The 19,124-nt window shown below is 45.4% G+C and overlaps 1 protein-coding gene across 2 annotated transcripts in view; it reads right to left on the reverse strand.

Annotated features, from left to right (window-relative positions):
* The window catches only part of HERC2 (E3 ubiquitin-protein ligase HERC2), a 131,196-nt gene that overhangs the window by 67,201 nt on the left and 44,871 nt on the right, over nucleotides 1-19,124 (reverse strand). For both annotated transcript variants that reach the window (XM_084601226.1, XM_084601225.1), the window contains exons 28-33: nucleotides 15,700-15,833; nucleotides 8,634-8,759; nucleotides 7,625-7,761; nucleotides 5,865-6,057; nucleotides 2,907-3,075; nucleotides 1,163-1,338 (exon numbers count right to left, since the gene is read on the reverse strand). In XM_084601226.1, the coding sequence (XP_084457352.1) occupies nucleotides 1,163-1,338; nucleotides 2,907-3,075; nucleotides 5,865-6,057; nucleotides 7,625-7,761; nucleotides 8,634-8,759; nucleotides 15,700-15,833 (935 nt within the window). The remainder of the gene's footprint in view (nucleotides 1-1,162; nucleotides 1,339-2,906; nucleotides 3,076-5,864; nucleotides 6,058-7,624; nucleotides 7,762-8,633; nucleotides 8,760-15,699; nucleotides 15,834-19,124) is intronic.

Here is a 19,124-nt window from a genome sequence, read left to right on the forward strand (position 1 = left end):
GTGGTCTCGTTTAGTGTAACATTAGGCTCTGGAGCTGTCATACGTACAAAGAGAGGAAAACAGCATTGAAATGTATCAGCAGCTAGAAGCATGGCTCGTATTCGAGTGACACTTCAAAAGCACAATGAAAACGTTTGGGACACTAAGCTCTGCTTTAACGGTAATGGCTCCCATCTGCAGCTCTGCTCACCATGTAAACCCTCATTCTTATCTATGCACCTTGCTATTCAGTTAATCCCTTAATTTGTTCTCATGTTGCCAATCACATACTCATTAGCATACATTCGTAAGCTACCTCATTATGTGGCAGACCACCTTACAGAGATGAAAAGCATCACTTTGGTGGAGCCGTACTGGAATGCCTGTGTGGCCTGGGGTAGCGCGTCTGGCTTGGAATTCAAGCATCTCGGGTTTAACTCTCATCTCACCCTCTCATGTGACAGCAACTACATGAGTTGGCAGCTCCTGCCAATCCGGTATCATGTGGCTTCGTTATGTCACACAACCCATTAACAAATCAGCGCCTGTCAACTACCACCTACCACAGGCACGCTCTTGATTTTAACGTGATAGCGTTAAAGAGGACGTTGTGCCAAAAACACGGCATCGGTGTCAGTGTCGGCATTGACGTTGTGAGCGAAAGATCACGGGCTTGGCACAGGGCATAGCCAGAGGAGTGCTTCGGTGTCAGAACAACCCCCGAAATTTTCTGAGGGCTGTATATCTCCCCACCCTGCCTCCTTTCGGCCTTTTCTTCATCAAAATTTATTTGATTGCTGGCGTATAACACCTCCAAAAAAATATTCATCGTTGTGTTGCTAGCAGCTGACATAGCTGAGCAATGATTCTTCGATGGTTTGAGCGATTGAACGAGACCACTTGTTATCACAAAGCTACTCTTAGGCCACATTGGCACGTTCATACGGCTTAGTTAAAGGTGCGGTTTTATATATATGGCAGCCTATTAAAGGTGGAGCTTAAACGTCCCTCATACTTTCAGTTTGCTCACAGAGCCGATGCTGACAATTTCGATGCCAACACCAACATTAACACTAATGCCGATGCTGAAATTTTCCAGAGAACGAGACTTTAATGCTGTAGCATTAGTCAGTGCCATGCTTTCTTTGCCACATTGAGCCTGCTAGCAGTGCAGCTACCTCACCTGGTCTCCCCACTTCCAGTCAACACCTCGAACAACCCTAGTGCCAATTTTCATCATGGCTGCCAGTTCTAGGCCACTGGGTGCTGGTGCAGGAGGCTGTGGCTTTCGGACAGAGTCTTCCAACACAGCACACAGGCTGACATTCTTCTCATGAGGAGTCCGCGTTGGTCTTGGGCCTGTAGTGCGAGGCAAGCATCAACAACAAGTTAGTCAGCCTAATGTCACTCCCTCAGCCAAGCCCAAGTCATTCACAAAACCTGCACAAATAATACAGTCGATTGTCAATAATCCACATGCTTCTCTTTTTTTTGCATGGCAAGCATAAGGGAACTGACATTTGCCTCCACTTCTCTACTCGTATAACCAGATGTTAAAAGCAACTAGGAAGTTTCAATTTAAGCCAGCATACTGCACAATAATTCAATTACTCCCAATAGTAACAGTAACAGGCATGAAGAAACTCGAGACAAAGAATGGTGTGAATGTGCGGTTCTTCACACTGCTGCCTTATTGTGTGACATCCACTACATCACCACACCGTCCTTTCACTACCAAAGACAAAGTGGGTTGTCCACACAGTTTGTACCATTATCTTCGAAGGCGACCACCGCTTAAGCAAGTTCCCACCTCACAGTGAAGACAAGCTGCGCTGTCCCAATGCTTCTAATATATACTGCCATCAACATAAAATGCTACAAAAAAAGAAAAAGCTTAAAGTGCCAAAAAGGTTGGCTGAAAATAACAGGGTGCTAATAACAGACACCCAGATAAGCAAGCAGCCTGTGGTGGAAATGATTCCTGTGCAGACGTGCCTTTCCAGCGAAACCAGCTGAAAGCGAAGGAATGTCAATGTTTTCTCAGATTCAGAAGCTGAAACCAATTGCCCTCCTGGTAGCAAGCATGACGCTACTGGGTTGTCGTTCTTCCAGTTCTGATCTGAAGATGACGATGTTTCGGCATGTTGACAGCGTCCTCCACCCTTGTCTCCTCGTTTTCCATTTACAGGTTAGAAGGGGACTCATCGAGACTTCAAGCTAAATGCAACTGAGACTTGGAGAACTGAAAACCTTCGGCCTTGCAGCCATCAAGGGAAGTGCATCCAACAAGTGCATTGGTTAGCTGTATCTGACTGTCAGATGCATCCAGCAAAAGGATTTCTCCAAATATCACACTGCAGTACCTGCACGTAGCTGAATTGTTTGCTTCAACAAGTCAGAAGATGGTGACAACAGAATGCACTCAAAAAGAAGCCTGGACGTGGCACAAAGAGTATGGTGTGGCGCTGTACACCGCAGCCCGCTTTGAGAGCACCATACCTATGCCAGACTGGCTCTTCAGCTGACGTTACTTCAAACCCCTTTTTCTTGAATAACAATGTGCAAAAGTGAACTTTCACCACAAACACTTTAACCCCGACTCCACACTCTCAAAATAAATGTGCACTGAAACGAAAATGCTGCAAACATTTTGCAGCAAAGCTGGAACATATTTTGAACATTTTTTTTGGGGTGCTTTATGCATAAATAGTGTTCACTTTTTTGCTGTTTCTATCCTTTATGTTCTTTACAGAATCCAATGAAGCAATAAAAGAAATCAGTATTTTTTTTACCAGTTCTTGGAAAAATAATTTGAGAGGTAGAGGGTGGTGTAAGGATCAGGATAACAATGACCTGTCGCAGCTGTCCCAAAAGAAGTAAACATGACAAATGAAGACATGAAGGCCATGAATGAAAAATGCACTTACCCAGCATGCGAAGCAGGGTCTGCAGATGGGCTAACACCCCAGAGCCAAGCAACAGGCTGAGGCTCCGACTCTGGTGCTCCCCTGACAAAAGGCCAATGGCAGAAAGCAGAAACCGGGAGGGAGCCGAGAGGGCCCCGCTGCACCCTGAGCAGCCACTCTCCATACTTGCCTGTTGAACACACACAGTGAAGCACAGGTTAGCTTACTTGCATCACATAGTTCTTGCCGTAAAAAGCACTGTACGAGAAAGAGATCCATAGCTGGCTAAAAACTTACAAGCCTAGGTGCAGTTTACAAAATTTTCACAAGGCGTTACAAGTCTTTCTGCTTTACTCAATTTCTCAGTTTATCTAAACCCTGTTCTCAGTTAAAAAAAAAAAAAAGCACACAGCAAACATTTGTTGCTGTTTTTTAATGCAGCTATATCTATTTAATCTTCAGACACAATCAATCTAGGTGGGGCTGTTATTCTCTTCCAATACTATCTCTTCAATAATGTGAGTACTATCTGGTGCCAAGAACATGCTACATTCAGCATTCCTCTGCTCTTCTTTGGCACACATTATGTTTAAAGTGGACTACAAGTAGGCAAAATACTTAACTCTGGGACAGTTGACCAAAAGGGTGTTTTAATATGTGCACCTTAGCCAGCCACGGTGACAAGAAAATATGACCTCGTGAGAATGGGCATTATCAGTGGTCTTCCTCAATGGCATGGCAGCAAAGACAGTGTGAAAGATTCAAAACTTAACAGATGCACAGTTTTAACTCACTAGCGGACTTGGACGAGCCGGCTCATCATAAGCCAACTGTCAATTCTGGTTCATGACATGTCCAGCTCATCGTGTGCTTTCTGGAATTCCAATTATGGTTTAAGATGAGAAGCGTTCGTCTGAAGCATTTTTTATTTTTTTTCAGATTGTCGAGATATGGCAGCATAGATAATGAAGGGTGGATTGCTTCTGCTTGACGTGAACTGAGAAACCGGTCACTACACAATAAAGATGGCTGAGCATGAGAGCGGTGATGCATCCAACTCAAGTAATACCTAAGACTTCAATTTATTTTGTTCCTCAAGTGAGAACGACAATAGTGAGGACCTTGCTAGCTGTGAAACAGCCAGCACTGAACATACCATGCCGTTTATCACCTTTTGGCGGATGAAATTTCATCCATAATTAAGAAAATTCATAATCAAGAAACTAACATTAACTATCATCATCAGCTGGCATTGATGAATTTAGTTTAAGTTGCTAAATGAACACAAATCACATGATCGCAGCATATTTGTCTTTACTCTTCTCTTCAGTCACTCTCTTCAGGAACCATACCAAATGACTGGAAAGTGGGAAAGGTCATTCCTGTCTATAAATCAGGTAATAAAAACTCCCCATTATATTACTGGCTTATCGTACTAACAAGTGTACCAGACAAGGTCATGGAACATGTCACATACTCTAAAATCATGAACTTCCTAGACTCCAACAATCTTTTTCTTTACTACTCACAGCATGGTTTTTGGAAAGAGTTCTCCTTAGCGGGCCCTTTTCGTTCCTGACTTGAAATCTCGACTGCAACATTCAAACTGAAACTATCTTTCGAGATTTTGCTAAAACCGTCAATAATGTATCTAATCAACATCTGCTACTAAAACTTCAACTGCTAAATCTGGACTATAAAGTTCAATTTGTACCGAGGAATTTTTGACAAATCATTCCCAAATAATACTCGTCAATAGTAACTTGCGTAGTGCCCTACCAGCAACTTCTGGCATCCCCAAAGGATCTGTTCTTGGTCCACTGTTCTTTTTAATGTATATTAATGATGCACCTTAAAGTGTTTCTTGTAATATACACGTTTGCAGATAACTACGTTATTTACCATACTATCAATAATCCATAAGTACAAACTTCTCTACAAAGCAACCTTAACAATGTTCCAGAATGGTGCAGCAATTTTACAAGGATCTTAAATACCAGTAAATGCTAAATGCTTTTTTCTCGTCGTAATAAGTGCTTTCTCTTTCCTTACAGTGTCGGTAATACATGCCGCTAGAGCTAGTGCAGTCAAGTGATCTGTCTTGGCGCACACGTTAAAAATATCACCTCGGCATCTAATAAAACATTATGCTTTCTGAAATGTCACCTGCGCAACCCTTCACCACATGTACAATTAATTATGTACAAAACAATTGTTAGGCCCATGCTTGAATATGCATCACCTATTTGGAACCCAAATCAATTTTCTCATCAACTTGTTACAATAGATTCAAATCTCGCAATCAGATTCTTTCCTTCCCTGTACTTATATGACATTAGTGTTTCATCTCTAAAATTACAATCCGGCTTGTCAATGCTCTTCAGTCAAAGCTGTATAACCAGCCCGTCCTTGTATCACAAATTCTTCTCTTTTTCCCTTCATCAAACACCATAAATCACAGCAGCAACCTGCATATCACATCGTACCAGCCATCCATTTCATGTTGTAACCCCATCCCTTGAACCATTACCTTCACTGCCTTCTTATTTTTTTCTGGACCGCTGGAGACTGTAACGGCCCAATGACATCACAGCTACCACATACCTAAGGAAATACAGCGCTAAGTTTTAGACGAACCACACAGAAAGACGGACGGGACAGGGACAGGCGCCTGTCCCGTCCGTCTTTCTGTGTGGTTCGTCTAAAACTTAGCGCTGTATTTCCTTTGGTTTAACGCAATGTCACACCAACTAGCCCAGCAAGAGATACTGTTGACCGAACTACCACATACCTAATGACATTTTAAGCGCCTTAATTTGACCAAATTAACATTAAATGGATGGCTCCATTCCAAGAGCTTATAATTTGGGTGAATGCTCAAAAGCTTTTGTTCTGCACACTAAACACATTTACCAGCAACCTTTTAGTACATTTCTTAATCCCTTTAGGACCTCTTAAAAGATACAGAGTATATCTCACCTTTGAAACAAGATGCCTTGATGAGTGATCGACAACTGGCAAGTTCTCATCTTCAGTACCGCAGAAATCTAGCAGCAAGGACCTCAGTTCACTGATGGCCCAAAGGTAGAGTCGGGCTGACGCCAACTCAAGGGACATACGCTGGCAAGGTGGTATCAAGCTCAGATTGGCCAAGCAATGCACAGGCCTCTCCCTGAAATGGTAATACACAGGAACACTGACTTAAATTAAGTGCATGGTGAGCTAGCAGTTGCATACACCAAAAATATTTAAATCCCCTTAATCCTTTCTTACTTTGCAGAACAATTAAAATGACCAGTGCAGTTATAATATGGTACAAACTCGGATGTTAAAAATTTCAAGCAATTTTACACATCACCTGAACACTGCAGAGTTATCACACATAAGCGTAGCAAGAATAAAGGTTCATCAGATTCCCAAGTAACTCAGCCAGTCATCCCCACATAAGGAACTCTGGGAAAAATACAAAATACAAGTAGGACAGCTTTTCCTAAGTGCTTGAACCTTTTCATGAGGAAAGTCTCCTCCTTCCCATTTATTTCCTGAAATAGTGGGCTTTGAGATGCGAAATTTATTCTTTGAGTAAGAGCAACTTGGGCTTAAATGAGCAGGCTTCATTAGCACCAGTAAGGCAGCAAGTTGGTCATGCTGGTACAGAGACATGATCGAAATGACACTACTGCACTACATTAGACAAAGCCTGTTCTTTACGAGTTTGTCCATGTAGTCCAGCAAAATCATTTCAATTACGTCATTAGCACCATAAAAGGTTTCCTAGATAAGGTGTCATTTGATAAGGTTACAATAAAATCTAGTGCATATTGATTTGCATTTTTTTTTTTAATACTCTCACTTAAATACTCAAGCCAAACCCAATGGGATCCAAAGCAAAAATGCACAAAGTACAGAGCAATAGACAAAAAAGCAAGCTGTCTCGCTGTACAAAATTTAGCAGTTTCAATTCATAAATTTGAAGTCGGGCTTCAGAAAGTTCACAGGGGCCGCTAACAACATCACATGTTGGCAATAAAATAGCACTGGAATCTGTTGATGCCTTGACATTGTTTTCTGTCATACGTTCACTGTTGTGTTAGCAGACCCCTTCACACCTGTTAGCACACAACAAGACATTTCTTCAGACCATTTAGGTGCTTGGACGTTTGCCCGAAGGCGTCTAGAGGTTACAATATGAATGCAATGAAAATGCATCAAAACATATCATTTCTGGTCCGCTGAAATAATTTTTTCAAGCCAACTGATAAAATCTGTAACTGATTACACAATTTTTCCTGATCCTATTGCATTAAAAGCATCACATGATTCGTTTTGGCAATAAGGGGGTTACAAAATAAATGCCAAATGGCACATATAATTGGATCATTCCAGAAAAAAAAAAAATCTTACAATCAATATTTTACCTAGACAAAAAACGATTTTCTCAGCTCTGTACAGCCAGAACAAGTGCAACTGCTCAAACACAATGTACCATTTTTAACTCTGCCCATATTTGCGGTAGAGCTAAAGAAAATGACAATATTTTGTCCCTAAATGTTCTCCTATTTTTGTCCACATTTTCAGCTTTGTGTCCAACATCTGCCTGGAGCCCTGGAGCTGAAAGCATGCGCTCCGAGGGGAAGCGGGCGAGTAAAGAAATGTACGAGCAAGCCATAGAGTGTGAACAGCTGATACTGCACACAAAATAAAAACACACAAACGAAACAAGCCAGCCAGTTACACACCAGGGCATTTTTCCGATAGGAAGCAGTCCCTGCCACCCACACTGTAGCTTGTACTTGACAGATGGCAGCAGCGTGGATTTTTCAAGGAGAGCGAGAACGTTCTCTAAGCCTTGCAGTCTTGACTTGGCTCTTTCCATCTGAAATTGAAGTGGAAGAGTTATTGTTCGAGTAAAATAACTCGCGCAATGGCTCGCACAACAATTAACCCTGCAGCACAAGCAAAACAGAGACCACCTGGCCTCCTCCACAGTACAGATGACAAAGCTATTCAGTGCCTTGGCATATTTATAAGTTACACAAAGAAACAGGTGTAGAATGTGAGGCATAATCTAGGCAGCTGATACCACTTTTGATAGACCAGCTTACAAAAGTATTGAACTCATTCCACTTATAAGCATCATATATTCTGAAATGGCACTGCGTCTTAAGACAAAGACCAGTGGCATAGCCAGAAATATTTTTCGGGGGTCGTTATACACCGCCAGTCCGTTAAAAAAATAATGGGTTTAAAAAGGCCGAAAGGATGGAGGCAGGGAAGGGAGAGGGATGCAGTGTTCAGAAAATTTCGGGGGTGTTTTAACACGAAAATGACCCCCTGGATACACCCTTGACAGAGACATTCTTTAAATAAATAGCTTCAAATTTTCGAGCAGTTAAATACGGTTTCTTGCAATCCCTAAATTGGTTAATACAACAAAACATTTGTAAATAATCTCATCTAATGTAGCAAACAGCTTAACAAACAGATGCATAATATAAGTAGCCCAAGCATTAGAGGAACAGAACCTTATTGTGAATGTTAAGATGGAGTCCGATGCACTGCACTGCAAAGTAAAGCTCCAACTTTGTAAAAGTGAGCCCATCTTTTTTTTGCTTGCTACTGCTCTGAACTCACAAGAAATGACAGAACAGCATCCAGAAGTTACGCCAACAATCTGCAGGCATGTTAGGGACATACCTACACCAGCTCTCACAAGGTGTACGTAAAACCAAAGGTGTGGTATCTTACCTGGCAGTACATAGCCTTCCTAATGAGCTCCACATCAACGTCTTGAGTAACAAACTCAAAAACTTGGCTCAATAGCTGGTTGTGGTCGACCACATTCATTTTCAGTTTGCTGCCTTCGGACAAACGCTGAAATAAGAACCAAAGCAGCAGATCAATAATTCACCTACAAACTCACAGCTAAAACAAAACCTGCAAGTCATTTACTGAAGGCAAGTTGCATTTAGTCGTGCACTCACAAAAGTAATTAAAAAACATTGAGAAAAAAAAAACAGACATAGTAAGATATCGGAGAGGCAGTCCAGGGCAGGAAATAAGCTATCAGCTTTGTAAATGCATGTTTTAGCTTCCATTCAAGAATAGAGAAAAAAAAATAATTAATACTATCAATCTTTTCTTTAGCAAGCTGGCCAAATGTAAATGCTGGCACTGTATGGACACAAACTCACAAGTCCAGTAGCAGTCTCCTTCGTTCTTCATTCAATAAAAACCTTCAAACCCCCATTATTTATTTATTTATTTATTTAGGAATACTATCAATCCCGGGCGGGATCGTTACAGGCAGGGCACAAAACGCATACAAAAAGTCAGACAATATTTGGAACATGTTCAAAGGCAGGGACAATCATTTAAGATAAAAGGAAGATTGCGGTCAGAAATAAACGTCCAGGCAGGAAATAATGCAACATAATGCAACAAATTATGCTACATTATGCAATTATGCAGCATGGTCCAAGCTGCCAACATGAGAAGGCAATTCTCAGCCTTAAGTACACAACACACTGTATAACTGACAAGGATTACAGGCAACTTCAATGAAAGCACAAATCTTTACGCAAATGCAATTCTTTAGTAGTGTCAAGAAATGTGATTAAAGGGACACTAGAGATACCCAAATATGCTGCCAAGATCTAATGAACGGCATTTGATGACACTGTCGCCGAACATCAGGCAGCAAAAAATCGAATTATTGCTGGGATATTGCGATAAGAAGTTGAGGTTTTTTTTGTTCCCGCCGGTCGAATTCAAACTGTTTTCTCCTACTATGTAGTAGGGTAGGATGACGCACACTATAACGCAAGAGGAGACACCGCGATTGCTGGCACGTGGGGAGCGGTAAATACTACTTCGCAGGTACATGCCGAGTCATGATCCTCATACACACTTAGGGTAGGCGCATCTGTTGCTCCGAGCTCGTATTTCAGGCGCCGCAGGCCTAAACCAAACTATCCGAGCACGCTCGAAATGCCTGAGACGGAACATAACCAAAACTGAAGTGGACGCCTGTGGCGCCGCCAAGTATATATATTGCCACCTAGCGTTGCCAGGTGGCGCATGACTGAGTGAAGAACGACGAAGTGTCGCTTGCGGGTTTTGCGTCTGTGCTGCTCACCGCTGTTGTATCGGAGCTAACCCCTTTGCTATTCTTTATATCCTCAACCACCTTGTACGTGACATTCTGGTGGAGGTGCTGGGTAAGATCACCTATGCAAGAGTCTCCATCCGAAAGACGTCGCGCCAGCCCTGTGCCATTGGACACCCCCGTGCATCGCTGCAGTCGACGGCTCCAGGGACTGTCTCCGGAGTTTCAGCCATCACCCGCCGCCATGACATCTAGTGCTTCTGCTTAGCAGGTAACGGGCGTCGCACCGGCCTGTAACTACACCTTGCAGGCCCCTCGAGTACCGAAGCCTTTTCATGGTGACCTCTTTGAGGATGTGGAGGACTGGTTCCTTCAGTTTGAGTGTGTCGCTGCTTTGAACCAGTGGGACGATACTGCCAAACTAAGGAACGTCTACTTCAGCCTTGAGGATGGCGCCCGGATCTGGTTCGAGAACCGAGAGCAAATGTTAACATCGTGGCAGGAATTCCGTCGTCAACTGCTCGAGGCCTACACTAGCGCGGATCGTCGCGAACATGCAGAACGTGCCATTCACTCCCGCATCCAGATGCCGAATGAGAGTGTCCAAGCATACGTCGAGGACATGACGCGCCTCTTCAGGCGAGCCGATCCCGCCATGTCCGAGGACAAAAAGGTCAGGCACTTAATGCATGGTTTGAAAGAGCAACTGTTCGCAGGACTTGTGCGCAACCCGCCGTCGACTGTAAATGAATTTCTTGCGGAGGCCGCCACAATGGAAAGGGTGCTCCAACAACGTGCCGCGGCTTATAACCGACCTCTCTATACTGGCACAACTGCGGAGTCATTTGCATCTTCCGAGCGGCATCCTGATGCTTTGCGCGAACTAATTCGCAGTGTCGTGCGCGAAGAACTGAGAAAATTCTGGAGCCCCCTGCAGCAATCGCCAGCTTCCGTTTCTGCTATAGTGCAAGGGGAGGTACGACAGGCGCTCAAGAGCCCTCTGGCTGCGTTGAAGACCTCCCGTCGTCGCCGCTTCGATCCGACCGCGAGCTGCTGGTACCGTCCCCTAGGGAAGCCAAAAGCGTTTCTCTGGACATTCCTGTTATTTTAGACGGTCGCACTCCAGTCAATGCATTAGTGGACACCGGTGCGGATTATTCGATTTTGAGTGGTCGCATGGCGACTGTTTTGAGGAAGGTGCTCACTGCTTGGCCAGGTGTGTACCTTCGAACCGCCGGCGGTCATATAGTTACCCCAAAGGGGATGTGCACGGCTCGTATTCAGATTAACAGATATACGTTCATCGTTAGTTGCGTCGTTTTGAGTGACTGTTCCCGTGACCTTATCCTCGGCATTGACTTTCTGCGAGAATACGGAGCAGTTATCGACCTGCGAAATAGACGTGTCACATTTTCGATGGGACAATCTGCCGAACGAGATAGTAACAGTCCTTGCAGTGCCGCACTTCGCGTTTCCGCCGAGAGCGTCTCGCTGCCGCCGCGAAGCAGTGTTCTTGTGGAAGTCACCTGTGACGATTTCCGTGCCGGCGATGCTGTAGCGGAAGCGAACCATTCACTCCTGCTTGCTCAAGGCATCTGCGCTGCTCGAAGTTTATTGTCGCTTCACAATGGCCGGGCTGCACTCCTTGTCACAAATTTTTCTAATGAGCACCGGCACTTGTTTCCGGGAACTGCTATCGCTTTCGCTGACCCTGTTACGCACGATCCGGTCTGTTTTACATCCACGGCAGTCGAAACTAATGAGCCATCTCTTGACAACATCGACATTAACTGCCACTTGTCGAAGGAGAAACGGCGGGCCTTAGAGCTACTGTTGCTGGACTTCAAGCACTGTTTTGCTTCTTCCTTCAAGATTCGTCAAACACCCATCACACAACATGGCATCATTACTTATGAAGACGCTCGCCCTATACGACAGCAGCCTTATCGCGTGTCTGCAAAAGAACGAGAAGTGATCCAGACGCAGGTTCAGGAGATGCTGGATGATGGTGTTGTGCAGCCTTCACAAAGTCCGTGGTCTTCACCAGTAGTCCTGGTCAAGAAAAAAGACTGCACTCTCCGATTTTGCGTCGACTATCGGAAATTGAATAATGTGACAAAGAAAGATGTATACCCGTTGCCGCGCATCGATGACTCACTGGACAGATTGCGACGTGCGAAGTATTTTTCATCTATTGATTTGAAAAGCGGCTATTGAAGTAGACGAAAGAGACCGAGAAAAAACCGCATTTGTAACTCCAGATGGCCTATATGAATTCAAAGTACTCCCATTTGGATTGTGCTCTGCCCCAGCTACATTCCAAAGGATGATAGACACCGTCCTCACTGGCCTCAAGTGGCAGATCTGTCTTGTGTACTTGGACGACGTAGTTGTTTTTTCCCAAACATTTGACCAACACCTCGAACGCCTTCGAGCTGTACTGGAAGCGCTCCGTTCTGCTGATCTCACGCTGAAGCCCGAGAAATGCCACTTCGGGTATACACAACTCAAGTTCCTTGGCCATGTTGTGAGCGCCGATGGGGTGCGCCCGGATCCCGAAAAGACTGCTGCCGTCGCACGGTTTCCCGTTCCAGCTAACAAGAGGGCTGTTCAGCGCTTTCTCGGCCTGTGCGCATATTATCGGCGGTTCATTGCGGACTTCTCTCAAATAGCGGAACCTCTAACGCGCCTCACAAGGAAGGACACCGCCTTTGTGTGGAACTCTGAGCAGCAGACGGCCTTTTCTTTGCTTCGCGAGCGCCTTCAAACATCCCCTGTTCTGGCGCACTTCGATGAAGCGGCTGACACAGAGGTGCACACTGACGCCAGTAGTATCGGTCTTGGCGCGGTCCTTGTTCAGCATCAAGACGGGATTGAGCGAGTAATAGCCTATGCTAGCCGCACACTCTCTCGCGCCGAAACCAACTACTCCACCTCGGAAAAGGAATGCCTGGCGGTCGTGTGGGCCACTATGAAGTTTCGCCCCTATCTTTACGGCCGACCATTTAAAGTCGTCACGGACCGTCATTGTTTATGCTGGTTGGCAAATCTGCGAGATCCATCGGGACGACTTGCACGCTGGAGTTTACGACTTCAGGAATTTGACATAACTATTGTTTATAAGTCAGGCCGCAAACACGAAGACGCTGACGCGCTGTCACGAGCCCCCGTTGACACTGACGATGCTGCAACCGATGGCGACAACGGCTTTCTAGGAGCTCTCAGTGCATCTGAGCTCAGGGATCGACAAAGAGCTGATCCAGACATCCTTCCATTCATCGATTATCTGGAAGGGCGTGATACGACGCTCCCTCGACGCCTATCTCGGCACATTGGTTCATTCTGTATACAGCAAGGCGTCTTGTATAAAAGAAACTCCCAAGGCCAAGAAAGAGCTTTCCTCCTGGTAGTACCATGCGAGCTCCGTGCGGATATTCTACTTGCTTGCCACGATGAACCGACGTCTGGTCATTTGGGTTACTCACGGACGCTTGCTCGAGTCCGCAACATGTATTACTGGCCAGGACTCTCCGCAACTGTGAAACGCTATGTAAGAAGCTGTCGCGAATGCCAGCGCCGTAAAACACCGCCCCTGAAGCCTGCCGGATTTCTCAAGCCCGTTAGAGCACCACGTATTCCGTTCGACCAAATCGGCATGGACCTCCTTGGTCCTTTCCCTTTGTCGCAGGCGGGAAACAAATGGATAGTAGTCGCTACTGACTACCTGACCCGATACGCTGAGACAAAGGCAATCCCTCATGCCACAGCTTCCGAAGTAGCCGAGTTTTTCATGCATAACATAGTCTTGCGGCATGGCGCCCCTTCGTATGTCATTACCGACAGAGGGACAGCTTTCACTTCGCAGCTCATCGACCACATATTTGAGTTGAGTTACACGACGCATCGCAAGACCACAGCGTACCATCCGCAGAGCAATGGTCTTACCGAAAGGTTAAATAAGACGATTGCGGACATGTTATCAATGTACGTCGATGTGCAGCACAAGACCTGGGACGAGGTGCTGCCGTACGTCACATTTGCGTATAATACAGCCCAACAGGAAACAACGTGCTTCACACCATTTCGACTTGTGTACGGGCGTGAAGTTCAGAGCATGCTCGATTCCATGCTCCCATGCCCAGATGATGACCAGCTTCCGCCAGATGCCCAGCAGTACGCCATCCGCGCTGAGGAAGCCCGCCAGCTTGCCCGTATGCACATCGGGCGGCAGCAGACCTCTGACGCGGACCGCTACAACCTCCGGCACCGCCAGGTTCACTACAAACCTGGGGATCAAGTCTGGGTGTGGACACCAGTTCGCCGTCCAGGCTTGTCAGAGAAACTCCTTTCCCGCTACTTCGGGCCGTACAAAGTGTTGCGTCGTGTGAGTGATGTCAGTTATGAAGTTATTCCAGACGGCGCCGCACTTTCAAAACATCGAAAGCCCAGCTCGGACATTGTGCACATTGTGCGGCTGAAGCCGTACTACCAACGATAACGCACGGCCACCTCCTGTGACCACTCTCTTACTTTGCACACCGTTCTCACCGCCCGTGTTCACTTTTTTTTTTTTTTTTCGGAAGGGGGAGTAATGCCACCTAGCGTTGCCAGGTGGTGCATGACTGAAGAACGACGAAGTGTCGCTTGCGGGTTTTGCGTCTGTGCTGCTCACCGCTGTTGTATCGGAGCTAACCCCTTTGCTATTCTTTATATCCTCAATCACCTTGTACGTGACAATATTCATATTTGCCTTGCAACATTTACCTTGTCTTTTTGCCGTCGTTTACGTGTGATAAGAGCATATTATCATATTCGAGACAGAACATACTACCACATTTAAACGGGCAATGTAATCGCTTTTGTCAGCCTCCGGGATCCCTTGCGCATCACGTGATTTGTAGTTGCAAGTCTCGGCAGTTTCGGCTGTGGCGGCGATACCTGTATTCCTGTTCTTCCTCTTTACTACCTTAATTTCAGTAAGAGCAGCTTTTGTAACCAGGAACTGTCACTCTATCAGCCCACTTCATTTTTCTCTTTAGTGTCACTTTAAAAGCTTCTAAGCCCTCTATTTGTATCATGCACAGATTTTTGGTTGAGAATCTTCCACATGACAAAAATAGCGCTAAGTCAAAAAACCACATGGCCTTTCTAAATGCCACAAGTGATGAGTTTTGGTTTGGTTTGGATTGTAAGGTTTAACGTCCAAAAGCGACTCAGGCTATGAAAGACGCCGTAGTGGAGGACTCCGGAAGCTTCAACCGCCTCGAGTTTCTTTTAACGTGCACTGACATCGCACAGCCCACGAGTGGCTTGCTTTTCGCCTCTACTGAAAAGCTGCCGCCAAGGCCGGGATTCGATCCCGCATCCTTGGGAACAGTAGTCGAGCGCCGTAACCATTTTCGCCACCCAACGGGGCTGATGAAAGTTTTATCTTTGTCTTATTGCATCTCCCCATCCCTTCTTGCAAACACTGCATATGTACAATCTCGAGATGGCAAGCGAGAAAGCATGCTTGATGCTGCAGAGAGTGACAGATTCCTCCAAAAATCCCGAAGTCTGACAAAGGCATTATAGCCAATCGACATTTACACATGCAACATACTACACTGTGAACTGAACCCTTAAGCTAAGCTGTTGGGTGGTAGTGCTGGTTGCAGTTGGTTGTTGGTTGCACTGGCAGCAAGAATACACAGCAAAAAAGTAAACCTTTTTCAGTGCTGTTCCAGCACTTTCCAGCTTCAGGTCAAGGCTCTCTAAGGCCTCGGTCTGACTATCATCAGAGGAATCCTTGTCCTTTGAAACAGAGGAATTTTCTTCAGAGGAACCGCTGCACGATGTCCCTGGAAGAATAAAAAAGGAATGTGATAATGAAAAGCTATGACAAGTAAAGTGCGACAGGGGTCCTCAAGTTAAATAAATAAATACAAAAAAAGCTCCTTAATTCGGTCCTTACGGGACCTGGAAAAATATTTATTATTTACTTTAAGGCCAACTGGGTTTCATAAAGTCGTAAAGGGGTTCGGAAACAATCTATCCACTTTTTCTACCAACGTACCTACAACCTGGCCATTTTTTCCGGCATTTGAAGAAAGTCCAAGAAATGCAAAAAAATGTCACCTGACTGTGCTTGTGCGTTATAATACTGCAGCACTCCCAACAACGTTTGGACAAACGTAATGTATGCAGTGACCGTGGCAAAATGAGCAGCCTCCACTGATTTTACGAACTGCACTATGACACACATAAAAAAAAAAAATATGAGCCTGCCTAGAATTAGGTGACTTAACCGTTTTTTCTTCCTTTTTCGTTTCGTCAGTATGATAGCTCAATAAAATCTCCGTCTGAGATTGCTGTCGGTGGCCTGCCCATCGCTTATCGTTTATCGTGGCTCCGGCTTTCTGAGCTCCAACAGAATGTGCTGACGCACTTTTCAGACTACGCTGATAGTGACATTCATCGACCTCTCATTTGCTCCTTTCGAGACAAGAAGCGAATACTTCGTTAATTCAAAACGTATCTGGAAGCACTGCAATACAGTAGTGCAAGACTGCAATAACGTGATATTTTTTTCATATTTCGCGGCCTTTCTGTAAATGCTGAAAAAAGCAATCATGTAGGAGGTAGGTTAATAGAATAAAACTGAGTCGGTTGCATCTTAACCCCGTCTAAAATTTAATGAAGTGCACTTGGCCCTAAAGAGAATAATAAAGATTTTGCATAATTTGTTCTAGCTAATTAACTAATTAGGCAGAACATAAGAAATATTCTGAGAAGCATTACATGATGACAAATAATATGCCGTTGGTGTCAGCCAGCTACAAGCTTCGCATCTTTTTTAAATCCTTGTTTCAAGTTACGTGAAACACAGTGTGCGGGTATGTATATATATATATATATATATATATATATATATATATGCATGTAAAACCTTGTTTACCCGGATCTCAGTAAATCAGAACTTCGGTTAACTCGGACTTGCTGCACGGTCCCGGCAAGACTGTTTATTAGCTTTACCTGCACATCGGTTAACTCGGAGAACTCTGCAGAGGGCTACCAACCGTATGTGCATCCACGGCAGATAGGCAATGGGAAACCTACGCGAGGCAAATCAGTCTATGTGCTGCTCGGCAAAAATGGAAAACAGCGACAAAAAAAGGAAATACATATATCTGGAGGGCAAGAAATATGCTGTTGATGATGATGACGGCGGATTACGTGAGCAGTAGCTGGGTGGCATCAGCCACCACCCAGTGCAATGGTTAAGGACACCCGTACATTCCAAGCATTCCAGAATGGCAAGAGGGTTTTCACTGCTGTTACTGCTGTCCCTCGGATGCACTGGCTGCACTGCTGATTTCTTTGTCCCGAATTTTGTGGTGCGACGGTGACAGTGTGTGAGTTGTGCAAATAAGCACCCATTGCTGTATTCGGCTGTGCTCGGGGCCTGTTGCCGCCGCCGTTGCACTCCACAACGATCAATATCGGGACACCTGCCCATGGTGTGGTAGCAAACCTTCGTTATACCACATCACAATGGAATGTAGAAATGATGATAGCTTTTGTAAAGATCTGAGTGCGGAACAGTGGGAGAGCCGGCTCTCCAGGGGCGATCTGGGTTGCCAACTAGGTCTGATCCAGCACGCCCAGCAAGCAGCGAAGCTCAGCGGAGTCCTGGAACAGAGGCATCGACCCTGTGAGAAGAAGGAAGATGGACCTCTTCTGCTACTAGCACAAGACCTTCCTAGAGAAATGAATGTATTTCCTATACTATCCTATCCACAACGATAGCGACTGCCACTTCAGTGAAGCGACCACAGGAGCCAGCAAACAATCTAGAAACTAAGGTGAAAATACTAAAGGAGCTGAGCCTCGCCGGGATGACGCAGTGGTTAGGGCACTCGACTTCGGTACCCAAGGAAGCGGGATCGAATTTTGGCCGCGGTGGCCGCTTTTCGATGGAGGCGATAAGCAAGGCGCCCATATGCTGTGTGATGTCAGCGCACATTAAAGAACCCCAGGTGGTCAAAATTTCCGGAGCCCTCCACTATGGCGCTTCTCATAACCTGAGTCGCTTTGAAACGTAAAACCCACAAACCAAACTAAAGAAGCCAAATTAAGGAGTTTCTCGGCAGGAGATTATGAAAAAGTATGGCATAAAGAGTAGTACGTCAGGTGACTACATGAAGAATCGAGGAAAAATCGTCGACGCGTTCGACAGAGGCAAATTCACCGGAAACGAAAAACACCTGAGGATGGCAGCGAATCCTAAGCTGGAAGAGGCTCTGTTACGGCAGATAACAGATATGAGCAGTGGGCAACTTCCTTTCAGCAGGCTGCTTATCTGTCAGTAAGCAGAAAGATATGCACAAAAAATGCAGATCAACTCGTTCAGTGCATCAGAAGGACGGTTCACTTGCTTCAAGGAAAGACACGGACTGGTTTTTGTTTAGCGTATGTGGCAAAAAGGCAATGATGGACGAAGGCTGCATTGCTGACTGGAAGGAAACCGAGCTTACCCAGTACCTGGCTTGCTATGAACTTGTCGCTGACGTGTTCAATGTCGATGAGACTACGCTTTTTTTTAATGTCTTGCCGGACAAAACCATCACATTTAAGGGTGACCCGTTCGTTAGAGGTAAGAAGAGCAAGGAGTGTGTGACCATGCGTCTCGCATCAAACGTGTTGGGCACGAAGCGCCTGCTGCTCCTTTTCATCAGGAAGGCAAGCCACCCAAGATTCCCCGATTGCCTGCGCAGTACACAGCTAATCAGAAGGCCTAGATGACCTCGGATACCTTACAGACTTGGCTGCTGCAGCTTGACTGCCACTTTTCCACTAAAAAGAAGGTTTTGTATGTAGTTGACAACTAATGTGTGCACACCAGTGTGACGGGGTTGGAGTGCATCGAGCTAGTATTCTGCAAGTGCTGGATGCTGCTGTGCCAGGAGGCAGGTCGAGATTATGACCTAAACCTCCTCCGCGCTATTCATATTTTAGCACATGTCTGGAGTGGCATGTCGGCAGACATGATAATGAACCATAATAGAGTCGAACGATGAGCTAGTTGGTCATGCATCTCTTGGAAGAAGGCAACGACAAGAAAGAAGTTGGCTGCAGACGTGAAGTGGAGG

Source organism: Amblyomma maculatum, chromosome 4 (assembly GCF_055883805.1).
Source record: "Amblyomma maculatum isolate TAMU_Amacu chromosome 4, ASM5588380v1, whole genome shotgun sequence".
Classification (NCBI taxonomy): Eukaryota; Metazoa; Arthropoda; class Arachnida; order Ixodida; family Ixodidae; genus Amblyomma; species Amblyomma maculatum.